The sequence below is a fragment of the Pseudorca crassidens genome, chromosome 17, assembly GCF_039906515.1.
Source record: "Pseudorca crassidens isolate mPseCra1 chromosome 17, mPseCra1.hap1, whole genome shotgun sequence".
NCBI lineage: Eukaryota > Metazoa > Chordata > Mammalia > Artiodactyla > Delphinidae > Pseudorca > Pseudorca crassidens.
The window spans coordinates 81,856,562-81,871,094 of NC_090312.1; the positions used below are offsets into that span (position 1 = coordinate 81,856,562).

The following is a 14,533-nucleotide window of genomic DNA, read 5'->3' on the forward strand; positions in this document are numbered from 1 at the left end:
CGGGACATTTAAGGACGTCAGACAGCGATGATACCTTTTGGTTCACAGCACCCACTCCATTTTCTCTGAATTCCTTTTGCTTGTATGTGCTTTTCCTGACATCAGCATAAACGTACAGAAGAAGCTGAAGTCTTCTGCAGTGTGATTCAGATGAAAGGCGCAGTCATCTTCTGAGATAAGAATAAGAGGTAAGGGAAATAGTTTCAGTGGGATATTGTCTCGTAGCTGCTGTCTAAGGAGCTTACACGTTTAGTTGTAGCTTATCAGACCTGCCCTGGTAGCTTTAACAGAGATCAGGGAGTATCTCGGTGGGAAAGAAAACACCGTCTTCTTTTTCTGGGTCCCTCAAAGGTGTGTAGACTCCGTGCTGGCACCCAATCTGGATGTCTCCGCCCACGAATGGTTGGATTCCTGCCTCGTGACACACTTCTCAGGTACCTCCGAAGTAAAGATGGGGTGGGAGGGAGCAGGGGGAGCAGTGTATCCTTTATGTATTTGTGCCCAAAAGAAAACCACTAAAAACTGAGAGCAATTTAATCTTTTGAAAAGGTCAGTCACCAGCTGGTTCCTGTGGTCACTTCATCCACGTCTGCTTGAGGAGAGGAGTCTACGCATCTGGTGACACCACGGTCGTCCCACCTGAGTCAAGGTTGACATTCTGTCCCTCCCTTTAAAACTATTGATATATTTGACAGGACCCAAAATGCTTTTCCTGATTTTTTCCGCCAGTGCCCACGTTCCTATACTTCAAAATGAGAAAGGGTCATTTAGGATAAAACCCATGTCAATAACCTGTTGCTAAGTTAACAAAGCTCCCTAGTACTTCCCGGTTTACAACAACAATCTTTTTTTTTTTTAATCTCTCCCACCTGTGAATTGCCTGCGCTCGTCTGGGCATCTGTTCTGGCCTCTCCTGCGTTCCAGTCGACAGGATGGTCGCAGGAGATGGGAGCCCTCCCTTCGCAGGCCGGCGAGTGGTCTCTCCTCTCCGCGTGGTCTCTGCACGTGGTCTCACCACCTTGGTAGCTGGACTTCCTATACAGTAGCTCAGGGCTCTTGGGAGTACAAGAGACTCTGCCTAGGTTTCCTGAGGGTTGGTCCTGGTTGCCTGCACAGCCTCACTTCGATTGCATTCTATTGGGTTAGAGTAGCAAGTCCAACCCAGATTAAGTGTGGGAGGAGTTGATACAAGGATGTAAATACCCAAGGTAGGGAGATAAGCCACCGCCCACCACACTGCACAAAGGGAAAGGACCGTGTCTTCATCTGGCGGGGCAACGCAGTTGCCTTTGTGAGAGGGACGCAACCCTGTGTTCCTTGATTCAACTCAGTAACGTGAGAGGATTCTTGAGATGTCCCTTTGTGTTTTCAAATAAAGGGAAACTACCTTTTTGCTACAATGCTTGGGTGCCATGCTTCCCAACAAACCTTCTCCATCAGCGCTTCTAAACCTGAGGGCTTCGGATTCCTACAAACTTTGGATGAGTAATGAGGAGTCATGAATTGCCTAAAACTATGTCTAAAATATTGCACATGTGCGTGTGTGTGTGCTCCCTGGGAGGGCATTCCTAGCTTTCCGTAGACTATCATCTAAGGCGAAGTCAAATAAGCATGACAACTAAGAGTGCTTACAACTCAGGAGAGCTGCCCTGATTTCTACCTCCCGACATACGTCTAAAGTGTCTCATTAGTAGAGATGGGGGGAAGCAATGGGTCTTTTATGTACTTGTTTCCAAGGTAAACCAAAACTCAGTCACTAGCTGGTACCTGAGGTCGCTTCACCTGAGTCTGCTTGGGGAAAAACAAGGGATGGATGACATGCCTCTGCCTCCAAGAATTATCATGAGGACCAATTTCCCTCCACTGGGGGTTAAGGGCATTGGAAATGCTGAACAATTTTAGCTCTTATTTTCCCTCGTTATTTGACAGGTCCCTGGTGAGCAGTTAAGAATGTAACGTCACAGGACTTCTTCCCCCAAGCACTTTCTTTTTTCCCTTCCTCTTTACCCTGTGTATCTTCTGAATTATTTTTGGCCGCACTGCACCGGCACTCAGAACTTCCCCGACCAGGTATCGAACCTGTGCCCCCTGCAGTGGAAGCGCGGAGTCTTAACCACTGGACCACTGGGGAAATCCATGTCTTCTAAACTTTGTTGAGAGGCAGCAGCAAAGGATACAACTGAGTCTCCTTGGGCCAGCGAAGTATGCACTAAAATGCCTGGTGTGATCTGAACTGGTGACACAGCCTTGAACCTGAGTGAGGTACCTCTGCTCACTTTATCCACCAGGAAGGTAGGAAGCAGAACCTGTCTGGGGTCAGAGGAAGAAAGAATGGAAAAGGCTAGGGTACCAGAGGCAAACAAACTGGATTGGAGATATCCAGAACCTGGAGTGAACGTTTTCATTTCAAATGTTTAAGGTAACCTCTGTTACGCCTAACAAAATAGACTTACCTTTCCTCACCGAAACCTTCATCCCAAACATTCCTAACACCCCAGAACCCTTTGTAAAAAACACACGCCCTGCCATTCTTCAAGAGAATCCAGCCAACCATGTCAGCTCAGATAACCCTCAAGATAAATGCTTTAAGCCATATTCCTACCCCTTCCTTTTCTCTACAGCATTTATCAACATGGAAAATGAGAGTTTCTCACCACCAGAATGCAAGTTCTCCCGGTGCCCACAGGTACACCCTGCACAAAGGAAAACAAATGTGAACGAATATGTTGTCAGAACTTGCAACACCAAGCTTTCACCATGTACACGGCAGGTGAGGGCTCTGTGCCTCCTTGCCTCACTTGCAAAACGGGGAGAATTGCACCTAATCTCACAGGCTCGATCAGGCTCCAATTCAGTACAACATGGCACTGATGAAACACCTGGCACAAGAAATGCCCATTACAGGTCATCTGTACCCATCCATTTATGTCTCATCCGCAAAGTGTGATGGGAAGGGCCACAGCAATTAGCGCTGCAGCAGCGAGCAAGGCTGACCTGCTTCACAACCTGTGACTCAGTTTCTTCCCTGTAAGGGCAGGAGAGTGATGCCCTAGGACTGCAGCTATAGCTGCATTTGTAAAGCACACTGCCTGCAAATCATCCCTGGATCCCCACCCCCACCCCAAGCTTAAGAACTGCTGGTGCCAGGACCTGCAGTGGACCCTGTACGCAGTTCATAGCAAAATATCACATTGAAATGATAGCTGCTAAGTTTCCTAACAGTCGAGGTCACAATGCACATTTTATTTTGATTAGTTCCTGTGACTCCTTAAATTATTTTTAACCCAGCAACACCACTTCCCAAGGTGTAGATGTGTGATGATTGGCGAGTTCAGTGTTGAGAGGGAGCTTAAAGACTCTTGGTGAAATACAGACAAGAAAAAAAGACAATGCAAAAGCCTCTTTAGTCAGATCTCAAGATTCAACAAGAAAACCGAAATTACCTGGGTGTTCTCCTCTGATTTAGAAAGTGGTATACTAAAATTGAAAATATTTAGAGTGTTACGATTCACCATTACTTTGTAGAACTAGGGTCACTTGAAAGGCACAGCAGGCTCATTCTGTGAGGTTTTTTTTCCCCTAGCAAAGACAACCTGGGATGCCCAAATGTTCGTCTGAGGGCTTCGCCTTCAAGGCATTCAAGTCTACTATTACAGGAGAATGAGAAATTTACAGTGACTATATATTTAGTGTCATCATTAAAATATTTCTAATTCTATTAAATACTTAACAGTGATGTCAAAAAATTGGCTTTTGTGACAGAGGCGCTAGCAGAGTGAAAAAGTAGGATTCCAGATTTTGTTTATTTATTTATTTTTAAGATCGAAAAAACACACCCGGGATAAAATTTCTTAGATCAATAAAGCTTCGGGAAACGGAGCGAGTTGTTCCGGGACCCAGTGAAAACTGGTGAACTTGAACTTGGAAGTGGGGTTTTGACAACGCAACTGTGGGAAACAAGTGTCTGAACCAATCTTCAAACACCACCTCACATTTTTCTCCCCCCAAGTGTTCGAGTGGCAGACAAAATAAATTACCATAAATTATACGCCAAGGCAACTTCAAAACAACATGACGCGACATGAGGCTGAGGATTTCCTTAGCTCCTCCAGGAAGTGTGTAACACTGTTTGTGCTTCTGGCCTGCAGGCTGGGTCGGAAGGGACCGTCAGACGTCGGGGTAGTTGCAGTAATACACCGCGGAGCTGGCGTCGGACACCACCGAGGAGATGGCCCCGTGGCTGTCCGCCAGATTCACGCCGGAGTCGTGTCCCTGGTAGGGGAGCCCCATCTCGGGCTTGCACACAAAGTGCAGGTACTGTTCGAATTCCGTGCGGTCCACCTCCCCGAGGAGCTCGGCCGGCTGGCCTGGGTCCGCGCCGTCCCGGCAGGGCAGCGCCTCGGGCGGCGGCGACGGCTGCCCCGGGCCCGGCGGGGGCGGCTGCGGTGGCATCTGGAAGCCGCGCCCGCCGCCCGCCGCGGCCGCCGCCGGCGAGCCCATCGCGCCGTAGTACATGTGCAGGGCGCTGGGGGGCGCCAGGAGGCCTGGCATCGCGGGGCCCGCGGGCTCCGGGCCGAGCCGGGCGTGCAGGGGCCCGGCGGCGGGCGGCTCCGGGGGCCCCGCGTAGTCCGCGGCCTGCGCGTAGCTGTAGGGCCCGGCGGCCGGACAGTCCCCAGGCAGCGGCGCGGCGAAGAAGGCGGGGTCGGGCTCAACGCCGTCCAGCGGGGACGTGTCTGGCGTGGGCAACGGGTAGCCGTCGAGCGGGGGCGCGCCCAGAGCCTGGCAGTCGCGGTAGTGGCCGCCCATGTGCGGGGGCAGCAGCGGCGGGCCCGCGGGGAAGCCCTGCTCGGGGAAGGGCAGGCCCAGGCCGTCCATGGCCACGCGGCCGCCCTCGGGGCCCAGCGCGGCCGCCGGCGGCTCGGCGAGGCCGTGCAGGAAGCCGCCCTCCACCCGCTTCAGCCGCTTCACCTGCTTGCGCCGCCGCGGCCGGTACTTGTAGTTCGGGTGGTCCTGCATGTGCTGCACGCGCAGCCGCTCGGCCTCCTCCACGAAGGGCCGCTTCTCCGCCAGCGTCAGCGCCTTCCATGACTTGCCTGCGGGAGCGCGGGAGGTGGAGAGGCGCGCGGGCTTAGGGTCGGAGCCCCGCTCCCGGGCCCCAGCTGGTCCCACCGCCCTCGCCTCCGACCTCGGATTGTGCAGCCCGGGCAAGGAGGGGAAGGGGTCCAGGTGAAGGTGAACGCTGGGCCTGCAGAGGCCGAGCACTCGAGGAAGACGCGAGGCCTCGGGTGCCTTCCTGTCGCCTCCTGGAAGCGGCTTCCCGCTCAACCGCTCGCGGTCGTCCGAGGAACCGAGAGCGTCCCCACCCGGGCGAGGAGTCGGGGGCACGGGCGCGACCAAGCCAGCTCCGCGCCAGGGTACCCTCGCCGCCACTCCGACGCGCGGGGAAGCTGCCTCCCGGGGCCGCTGGACCCGCGCCCCGGCCACCCGGGGAAGCCGGGCGCCGAGGCCCAAAGCCGTTCGGAGACTCGGAGAGCGGGAAGCGGGAAGGGACCGAGGGCCCCAGGGAAGGACGTGGCGGCCGCGCACCCCCAGCCTCCTCCGGCGCGAGGCCCACACCCCGTGAGACTCAAGGAAGCGGCTCCACGATTCGCACTCTCTGGGTCCCGGGCTCGGACTCACCCAGCATCTTGCTCAGCTCGGCGTTGTGCAGGTCTGGGTTCTGCTGCGCCAGGCGCTTGCGTTCGTCCTTCGCCCACACCATGAAGGCGTTCATCGGCCGCCGGATGCGAGACTCGCCCTTGGCTCGGCCCGCCGTCCCGGCCGGCGCCCCGCTGCTCGCCGCCGCCTCGCCCTTCATCTTCATGTCCCCGAGGGGACTCAGCGACTCGGCCCAGGGGCAGGGGCCCAGCCCGGCCATCACGGCGGGCAGCGCGCTCCGGGGCTGGCTCTGCTCGTCACTGGCGTACCCCGCATCCGGGCTGCTCATGGCGCTCCAGCCCTGCCCCGCGCCCCGCGCCCCTCCGCCGGACACGCCGCCTCCCCCGACCGTTGGGGAGGGAGGGGTGGGGAGCGAGAGAGGGAGATGCCCCGCGGGCCGCTCGCGCCCCCCGGCCCGACCCCGACGCCGGCGTCCCTGGCAGATCGCAGCCCCGGGGCAGCTAGCGTCCCCGCCGGCCCAGTGACACTGCGGGCGCCCCTAGGCCGCGGGGCCTTTTCTGCACAGACGTGGCCAATAGAGCGGCGGGGGCGGGCCGGGCCGGCGTCGCTAGGCCCACGCCCAGCTCGCCGCCCAAGTCCCAAGTCCCAGCTCAACCCCACGCCCGCCCTTTCCCCTCCCCCGCCCGACCCCGCGCCCAGGGCTACACCTGCCCCCGGGAAAACTGGCTGGAGCCGGGCTTAGGCGCCACGTCCTCTCCGACCCGGGAAGAGGGACTTCTGAAAAACTTTCCCGGTGCTGATCGCACTGCTGCACAGAAGCACTTGGTCCCGGCAGTTCGGATCAACACACGAAGCATCCACTAAACCAGGAGCTGAGGGTGTTTCAGCGGCGGGTGACCTAGCCTTCTTCTGAGAGACCTACGGACGCCTTCAAATTGCAACATACTTTCTCTTCCAAGGACTCAACGTGCTTGTTGTACTATACTCAAAATGCTATGTCCGAGGTAAATTCTACTTTCTAAAACAAGATTACAAACGTCATTCCGAAGAAATGAAAACGTTTACCCAAAAAAGACGAACCAACCCTTGACAATTTGTACGTGAAATGTACAGTAAATAAAGTTTTCTCATATGTGTTCAGTAAAAGAGGCAAGGCTTAGTTTTGATTTCTAAAATGTGGTAAAGACAGCAGTGATATTTATCTAAATGCCTGCCGATTAGAGGAAAGAAAGCAACTCCTGAGGAGCGAAATAACTGTAGCTTGGAGGGTCAACTTGAGGTGGTGACCCTCACAGATGGCTGGGGGATTCCTCTATGTTTCTCTAGACTGCAATGAAAATCTGAATGACCGTTAACCTTCTGTATCAATCTGAGAAACCTTCTGAGTGGGATTTGTAAACAAGCCCTTATATTGCTCTTATATACAGCACACCATCCCTCCAAACGTCAGCAAACTAGTTTATCCTTATAACCCTATGAGGTAGAGGCTATTATATCTTACAGGAGAGGAAACTGGGGCACGGAGAGGTTAAGAACCTTGTCCGAGATCACAGCAAGTGGAATTCATCTCCAGTAGTCTGCCCTCAGACTTGGAGCTCTTAACCTTTAAGCAAAGCTGCTGTATTCGTGTACTTGTTTGTGTATTGCGTTGTTTTCTACAGCAACGGACACGGCCATTCCTGCATAATTAGATAACTTTGCAAAGAAACCAATATATCAATCTCTACAACAGACTTTGTTTACTGTGAAGGGGTGATGAAAAACTAGGGCTTACAGCCGGGATCTGGGAGGTAAGTGCTGCAGCTTCTAGTGTGATATTACAGGGACAAGTAATCTATCAAGTCCGCTTGTTAGTGGCATTCATAAAAACAAAGAAACAGAAACTTTGAAAACACTTGGCCTTCGGTTTCTCTGACTTTGCTATTTTTCCAAAGAACTTCTGCACACTTGTTTTAAGCCAGTTTGAACTCCGTGAGGATCTGTGATGTTGGCTGCCCTCCCTCACCTTCAGCGGCCAGAAAGTGGTTCTAGTTCCTGGGTCGCTGAGGTTCAGACAAGAATTTAAAAAGTAATCTGCTTAAGGAAATAATAGAGAGGTGTTATTTTTAATTGGTGGTTTTGAAGCAGTTGATAATCTTAAACACATTTAACTGATTATGTACTTTTCCTTTAAGAGTTTATTTTTCTGAAAAAGAAAAATATGGGCTTGAAAATTAAGCAAGACTGCATTACAGCTGGTTATCTGATAAGGAAACTATAGAAGTAGAGAGAACAAGTTTATCACGCAGCTCCTGGCTCCTTGTTTTCTTGGTGATCTTCTCTAACTTTGCTGCAAAGTAGTATCTTCTCAGAGATCTCAAAGCAGGACTTTCTATCAGCGCGAAAGTTTCTATGAACAAATGGGAGTTTTCTCAGAATAGAGACTGAAAACCAAACAAAAATAATCCCGGTTCGAGAATACATTTTATCTGTCTAGATGAATCTATATGACTAATTCCATAAAAACATAACATAGGGTACAGGAAATACAATCCACGTGTGAGTCCAAAAAATGTATATGCACGGATTTACCCTTGTACACTTTCTTCATCCTCGTGTACCTCCTCGGAACCTCACTGCAGAGAGAGCTGCCACAAGGGTCGAGAAAGTGATGGGGGAAAAAACGGGGGGGGGCAGTTTTCCCCATTATTATTTGCACTTGTTCTGGAGACCAACAACTGACTTTTCTTGAGTGAGATACTGAGAATTCAAGTGAGAGCACAGGATCCATAGGATGGAGCTGGAGCTAGAGTCTAGCGCCCCTCCCCCTACTGCTTATAACACCCTCCCTGTAGGTTATGAAGTAGCAATTTACTTCTATTTATAGGAAGGAATTGTGGTGCCTTTCCAAGACTAGGCCCTTCTATACTATACCGTTACTTGTATCTAATCTCTTCTGATCCTTCACTTGTCATAGATTTGGGGGGAGCGTGTTGGGGCTGGTGGCGCCGCAGACCGGTCTGCGCAGTGTGTGGACTCTTCTATTTCGGTCCCTTTACTAAACGCGGTGTTGGAAGTCGAGCTCGGGACGTTATCAGAGCCAGCCACAAATGCCACATGAAAAGCAGCAAACATCCGGAGTGGCTTCCTGCGAGCCTTGCTTTTCTCATCACGAGAGATTTACGCGGGGGGAGGGGGGCAAACAAGTGCGCGAGGAAGAGCCGTGTACACGCGGCCGGCCAGGCGCGCCCGCAGTGCACGGACCGAGATCTCTGGGCTCCTGGCTACCAATGGCACGCCCGGTCCCCAGGCCAGACCCGAGGCCCAAGGGCTGGGCGAGGACGCGACTAGCGCGGCACGAGGCCGTGCCCGTTGCCCCTCGGGGCCCGTGGCCGGCGGGCGCAGAAATGAACCCGGGTAGGTGGCGAGCCGCGGCTCGGACCCCTGAGTGACCAGGCACAGGCCGGGGGTTTCCGGCAGGCTTTTGTGTTTCGATGCTCGGGAAGCGGGAGCCGGACGAAGGACACTCCGGCGGCCGGGGAAGGCCGTGGGCACCGGGGCAGATCCGGGTCGCCTCCGGAGAGCTAGTGCGCGGGAGCGGGGAGGGAGTGCGCGCCGCCGACGCCGGGAACGGACAGACAATGGTATCCCCGGAATAGAGAACAATAATAAGGCCTTTGCGTTTGTAAGTCGCGCGCCCGCGGCGGCCTCCGGGAGCCGAGCGGAAGGCGGCGCGCGGCACGCAGCGCGCCCGGGTCTCCGCACCGCCCAGGTAGGGCCGCGGGCCGTCTCTGCGTACCTCGCGCGTTTCCTTCCCGTCCCCGCGCCGGTCCCCCGCGGGTCCGGGATGCGAGGTCCAAAGTCGCGGGCGGCATGGGAGAGGTGGGGAGGAAGGAGGGCCTGAGAGATCGCGGTCGCCGGCTCCGGCCCGGGAGTCCCCCGAGGGTCGGAGCCCCGCGGACCCCGCATCTGGCGTCCGACGCTGCCCCTCGGGGCACCCGCCTCTCCCGCGGGGCCGAGAGTGTCTTTGGGGACGCTCGCTCGGCACGAGGAAGGGAGGCGTGCGTTCTGCTCCCACGCCCTCTCCCACGCCCTCCGCCTGCATCCCGCCCCGGCCTCTCGCCCTGGTCCGCGGACCCCCTCGAGGCCGCCCCGAACCCCGCCCTGGCAGCCAGCGACTCCTCGACCGTAACCCTGTTCCCGCTCGGCCCCGCCTGGGGTTTGCACAGGCGAAGCAGGAAATGCGCTGTTCCCGGTCCACTTTCCTGCTCAGAAACTAGTCCGCGGGGGTGTTTCTTATATTCTGCACCCGCCTCCCGCCCCAGCTCGGGTCCCGGGGTTGGAGTGCTGGCTCCTTCCCTTTATTCCCCGACGTAGGGAACCTCAGACTTCTGAGGTGAGAGGGCGTTGGGGGTTAAGGAAAGGCAGCCCAGCTCGTCCCCAGGACAGATTACAGCCACACACTGGCTTGCTCGTCCCCTCCATCTCGGCCTCTCAACTCTAAAGGGAATTTCAATAGCGGCTTCTGTGCACCCACTTCTTCCGACCTTCCCACCTTCCTCGCACCCAGAAGAGACCAGGGCTTTCCTTGTAGAGTTGTGTCGTCAACTAAGCAGACAGTCTTATCAGCAACATGTCCATTGTGAGCCGAACACTTGCAGTCCCCCCCAGAGGGGAGCAGACACGGCCCCTGCGTCGGAGGAATGCACAGCGCGGTACCATTAGCCTTCCTCTCTGATTGATTCACGTCCAGCCGGGGGTTCTAGGCCCTCTGTACCGCAATCATTTGTTCCTGGCAAGTAAAGGTGATCCTGAGATCAGTAGGCCAAGCGCTCTGAGATATTTTTTTCTAGTAGAAGTACTGTAATAGGTGGCCTTTCTACCCTGGAAACTCTGGCTTGCCAAGTTTCTCTTGTCAGCAGGGCTGGATTTTGCCAGGTGGTTGGTTAGGGCAAGGTGTGCATTCTGTGATCATGGAAATGATCAAAGTGAATAGGTCATAGGACAGGCCACTCCTGACACACTCATTATCCACCTTTCTGTGCAACTTGAACCACAAGCATATCAGATTTTGAAATGGTACCCTAGTTGGCTTCCAAGGTTTCTAAACAGGAGAGAACATACTAGAAATCCTTGCTGGATTCTTCTGCAGTCAGTGTTTGGTTGTCCTCTGTTACCTGAATTTTCTTCTATGCCCATTTCTTAACCTTGCCAACAACTTTGTCAACACTCTTGAACAGCCTCTTTATTTTATTTATTTTATTGAAATATAGTTGATTTACATGTTGTGTTAGTTTCTGCTGTACAGCAAACTGAATCAGTTATACACATACACATATCCACTCTTTTTTAGATTCTTTTCCCATATAGGTTATTACAGAGTACTGAGTAGAGTTCCCTGTGCTATACAGTAGGTCCTTGTTGATTATCTCTTCTACATACAGTAGTGTGTATATGTCAATCCCAGTCTCCTGATTTATCTTTCCCCGCCCTTAACAGCCTCTTTATATCCTCGAGCACACACGGCCCATTGGCATGTAATAAATGCTCAGGGGTACTATAACGGTTGTCTTTGATCCGGTCATGGGGTCATCTTCTTTGGTTGGCAAGGCGCTAAGAATTATCTCCATAAACCTCAGTAAAGACTGTTCTCATCTAAGACACATCTGTGTAGACATGCGGTCATCAGACTTCAGACCTACCCTATTCTCTCTCATCCTCTCCTTCCCCAGAGGGTCAGTGTCCAGGCACTAAGCACCTGAAATGTCTCCTCTTCTGAGGTTTAACTCGAGTCCTCTGGCTCTTCTGAACCCACTCAGCATGGAAGTCCACGCCAAGAATGTACATGGAAATTTTTTCTTGTGGCTATGTGCATAAATAAATTTCTATCTTTGGGGGACTTTTCAAAAACAAAACCTTTAGTATTAATTTGTTTGTACTCATAGATTACAGTTTACAAAGCAGTTTCATGTACGTTAACTCGTCAGAGCTTCAGGACAGCCCTGGTGGTAGGCAGGGCAGCTTTTGTTATTATCCCCATTTTTCAGAAGAGGAGATTGAAACTGAGAAATAATAGGTCACCTGCTTGAGGTCAGATGACCAGGATGCTTGCATCACCTGTTTGCCCTTGCTGTTAACACGGATGGGCCTTGTTTTGAATTTCTTTCCATGCCATGTCTGTAACCAGTGAAGGACCTGAAGGGATTTGTAGGAACCCAATAAAGCCAGCAGGTAGGTAGGGATGGATTAAGGACTCTTGGCACAGAAACTTCCAATGTGGTTCCTAACCAGGTCACAATAATTTTTTTTAGTAGCAGAGATACAGGGCTGTAACAAGAAAGCATTTTCATTTAGAAGATCTATAATTAGGTATTTTTATTAGATCACATAATCTAAGCCGTAGATGACATCTCATTTAATTTGAGTATTATTTTTTACAAATTCTAATTCAGCCGAAAAAATGAAAACAGTTCAAAGTTATATGGGGATAAAGTTCACATATAAGGAAGTTTGGGTCTCTGAAGCTCTGCCCCTGTACTTCATTCAGACTGAAAAAGATGTAGTTAATTACGCCAAGTTGTGTGGTCTTGTCACATGTTTAAGATCTATGCTGTTGGTCTCCTCTAGATGTACCGCTGACCAAGTCTTTGGGTGCATAAAAACATACACGTAGCAGCTAGGTAAAGTACATTCCTCCATTCGTACTGTCGTTTGGGAGAGAAATGGATGGCAAATATTATCAATTCTATTTTATGAAATGGAAAATTGAGATACAGAGCAATTGGGTAATTTGATTAATGTTTTCAAATCAGTATAAGAGACAAGAGAATCATCTATTCATTTAACCAACAAATAATGCCCCAGCACCTGTAAGTCTGCGGCTCACTACAGCATGGTATATTGGTTATGAGCACAGATTTGGGAGTCAAACTGCTGGGTATCGAATCATAGTTCTGCAGCTTACCAGCTATGCATCCTTGGACATATTGCTACACCTCTCTGTATCTCCTCTGTAAAGTGAAGGGTAATTATAGCAATGACCTCAGAGAGTTTTATGTGGATGAAACGAGTTAACTGCTAGGACCTGGCACATAGCAAGCATTACCCAGGTATTGAATAATAAAATAAAATTTAAATTAATGCATGTTAGCATATGAAGACATATTGGGAGAATAAATAAGAAAAGGCTACTGTGATACTGAAGGTTAATGCATTGTTACAGATAAACAAATGTTTTCAAGGAAAAAATTAATGGAATTTTTAAATGTAACATCTATGATAACTAGTAATAACCAATGTTATCATGCTTTAATCAAAATTATCTGTTACACGGGCAAAAGCTTTTCAGAGGTCTATAAACTATTGTGCATTTTCTAATTACATTTGAATGTCAACATTTTTACTTTGGTGGTGACATAAAAATCTTTGTTTTGTGCATGTCAACCTTCTAAAACTCAGTGAAGACTGGCCAGGAAACAAATACATAGAATTGTAAAGCATTCGGTATTCCATTAAAAGATCTTTGAAATGCAAAGACACCTTGCGATGAGCATTTAACCTGGGTCAGGCTAGGTTCTTCTCCTAAAGGCATAAAGACAAAGTCCAATCGTGATAACTATGGCCGGGACTCGTGTTTAGAGGAAGAATAACCCACAAATGTACAAACCTTGTCTAGATCTTTCATTGTGAAAAGATCCCAAATTCTAGTCTTGGTTGTTCAGTAACTTGCTGCCAGGTACACTGCCAGTCACTTAAACTGTCTCAGCCTCAGTTTTCTCAAAAAAGGAAGAAGAAAATGCCCGATCTCTTCCCAACTGTTCCAGATAAAGAAGAGAATAAATAATCACGAAGTTTTGCAAAGTAAAAGTGCTCAGTGAAACTGGGTTAGTGTGTGTGTCTGCAGATGTCTGGGTGTATATGCGTTTACAGAAGATTCTTTGTACAGAAAAAAAAATAGCAAATTGAGATAAAATGGAAATAGGGATTGTAAAGAAGACTACTTTTCTGGCTTATAATGGAATGCTGCTGCTTTGAGAGCAAAAACTTTTTTAAAAACTACTGCACAAAGGGCCCCACCTTTGATCCAGGGCAAACCAGATTCTGTTTTTATGAACTAAGGCTATAGATTTACTGAATAACCATTATTTTAGTAAATGTAGATTATTTCAGTGGTTAATTTTTTTTCTTTCTTTTTTTTCCCCAGTGGTTAATTTAAAACTGAAATTTGGAGACAAATAGACAACCCATTCTTTTGGACACTTTCTTATGATGTAACATTTCCTTGGAACTCACCTGACATGTATGGAATCTTAGGGTTGAAAAGAACTGCATAACCCATCCCTGCTTTTCAAGTTCTGTAAAATTATCCTAGTGAGAGTTTGGAAACATGGAAATGCCTTACTTGGGAAATATCACATATTACACTAATATATGAAAGCATTTGTTACTCATACAGCTATGTAAATACACAGCATTCTTTTTAAATCATTTATTTTGAAATAATTTCAAACTTACAGAGAAGTTGCCAGAATAGTATAAAGAACTGTATCACCTTCAAGGAGACTCTTCAATTTCTTAGCATTTTACCGCTTTTGCTCCATCTCAATCTAAAAAAATTCCCCACATTTTCTAAAAATATGTAAATGGATATAACAATATAAATATGTAATCATATTTATCGTAGAATATATTAACATATACTGATATGTTGTAGACACTACATAAATGTGTAATACATCATTATAATATGTTATATCTTATGCATTAAAACATGTGTATGGGGCTTCCCTGGTGGCGCAGTGGTTGAGAGTCCGCCTGCCGATGCAGGGGACGCGAGTTCGTGCCCCGGTCCGGGAGGATCCCACATGCCGCAGAGCGGCTGGGCCTGTGAGCCATG

General features: G+C 50.2%; 1 protein-coding gene and 1 long non-coding RNA gene across 2 annotated transcripts in view; both read right to left on the reverse strand.

Moving 5' to 3' along the window:
- Window positions 1–3,789: 3,789 nt before the first annotated feature.
- Window positions 3,790–6,314, reverse strand: SOX17 (SRY-box transcription factor 17). The gene is made up of 2 exons (XM_067712326.1): window positions 5,680–6,314; window positions 3,790–5,093 (listed from the first exon to the last, which is right to left on the reverse strand). The coding sequence occupies exons 1-2, from the start codon at window positions 5,984–5,986 to the stop codon at window positions 4,168–4,170; spliced, it is 1,233 nt and encodes a 410-aa protein (XP_067568427.1). The 5' UTR covers window positions 5,987–6,314; the 3' UTR covers window positions 3,790–4,167.
- A 4,760-nt stretch (window positions 6,315–11,074) lies between these two features.
- Window positions 11,075–14,533, reverse strand: part of LOC137210450 (uncharacterized) — a 92,578-nt gene continuing 89,119 nt past the window's right edge. The window contains exons 3-4 of the long non-coding RNA XR_010936527.1: window positions 13,304–14,243; window positions 11,075–12,341 (exon numbers count right to left, since the gene is read on the reverse strand). This is a non-coding gene — a long non-coding RNA (uncharacterized lncRNA). The remainder of the gene's footprint in view (window positions 12,342–13,303; window positions 14,244–14,533) is intronic.

Bases quoted from the DNA above. Each gene is read 5' to 3' on its own strand.
- SOX17 (XM_067712326.1), bottom strand. From the start codon at position 5,986: ATGAGCAGCCCGGATGCGGGGTACGCCAGTGACGAGCAGAGCCAGCCC. The intron at 5,094-5,679 runs GTGAGTCCGAGC...GCGCTCCCGCAG, and splicing joins CGAGCTGAGCAAGATGCTGG to GCAAGTCATGGAAGGCGCTG.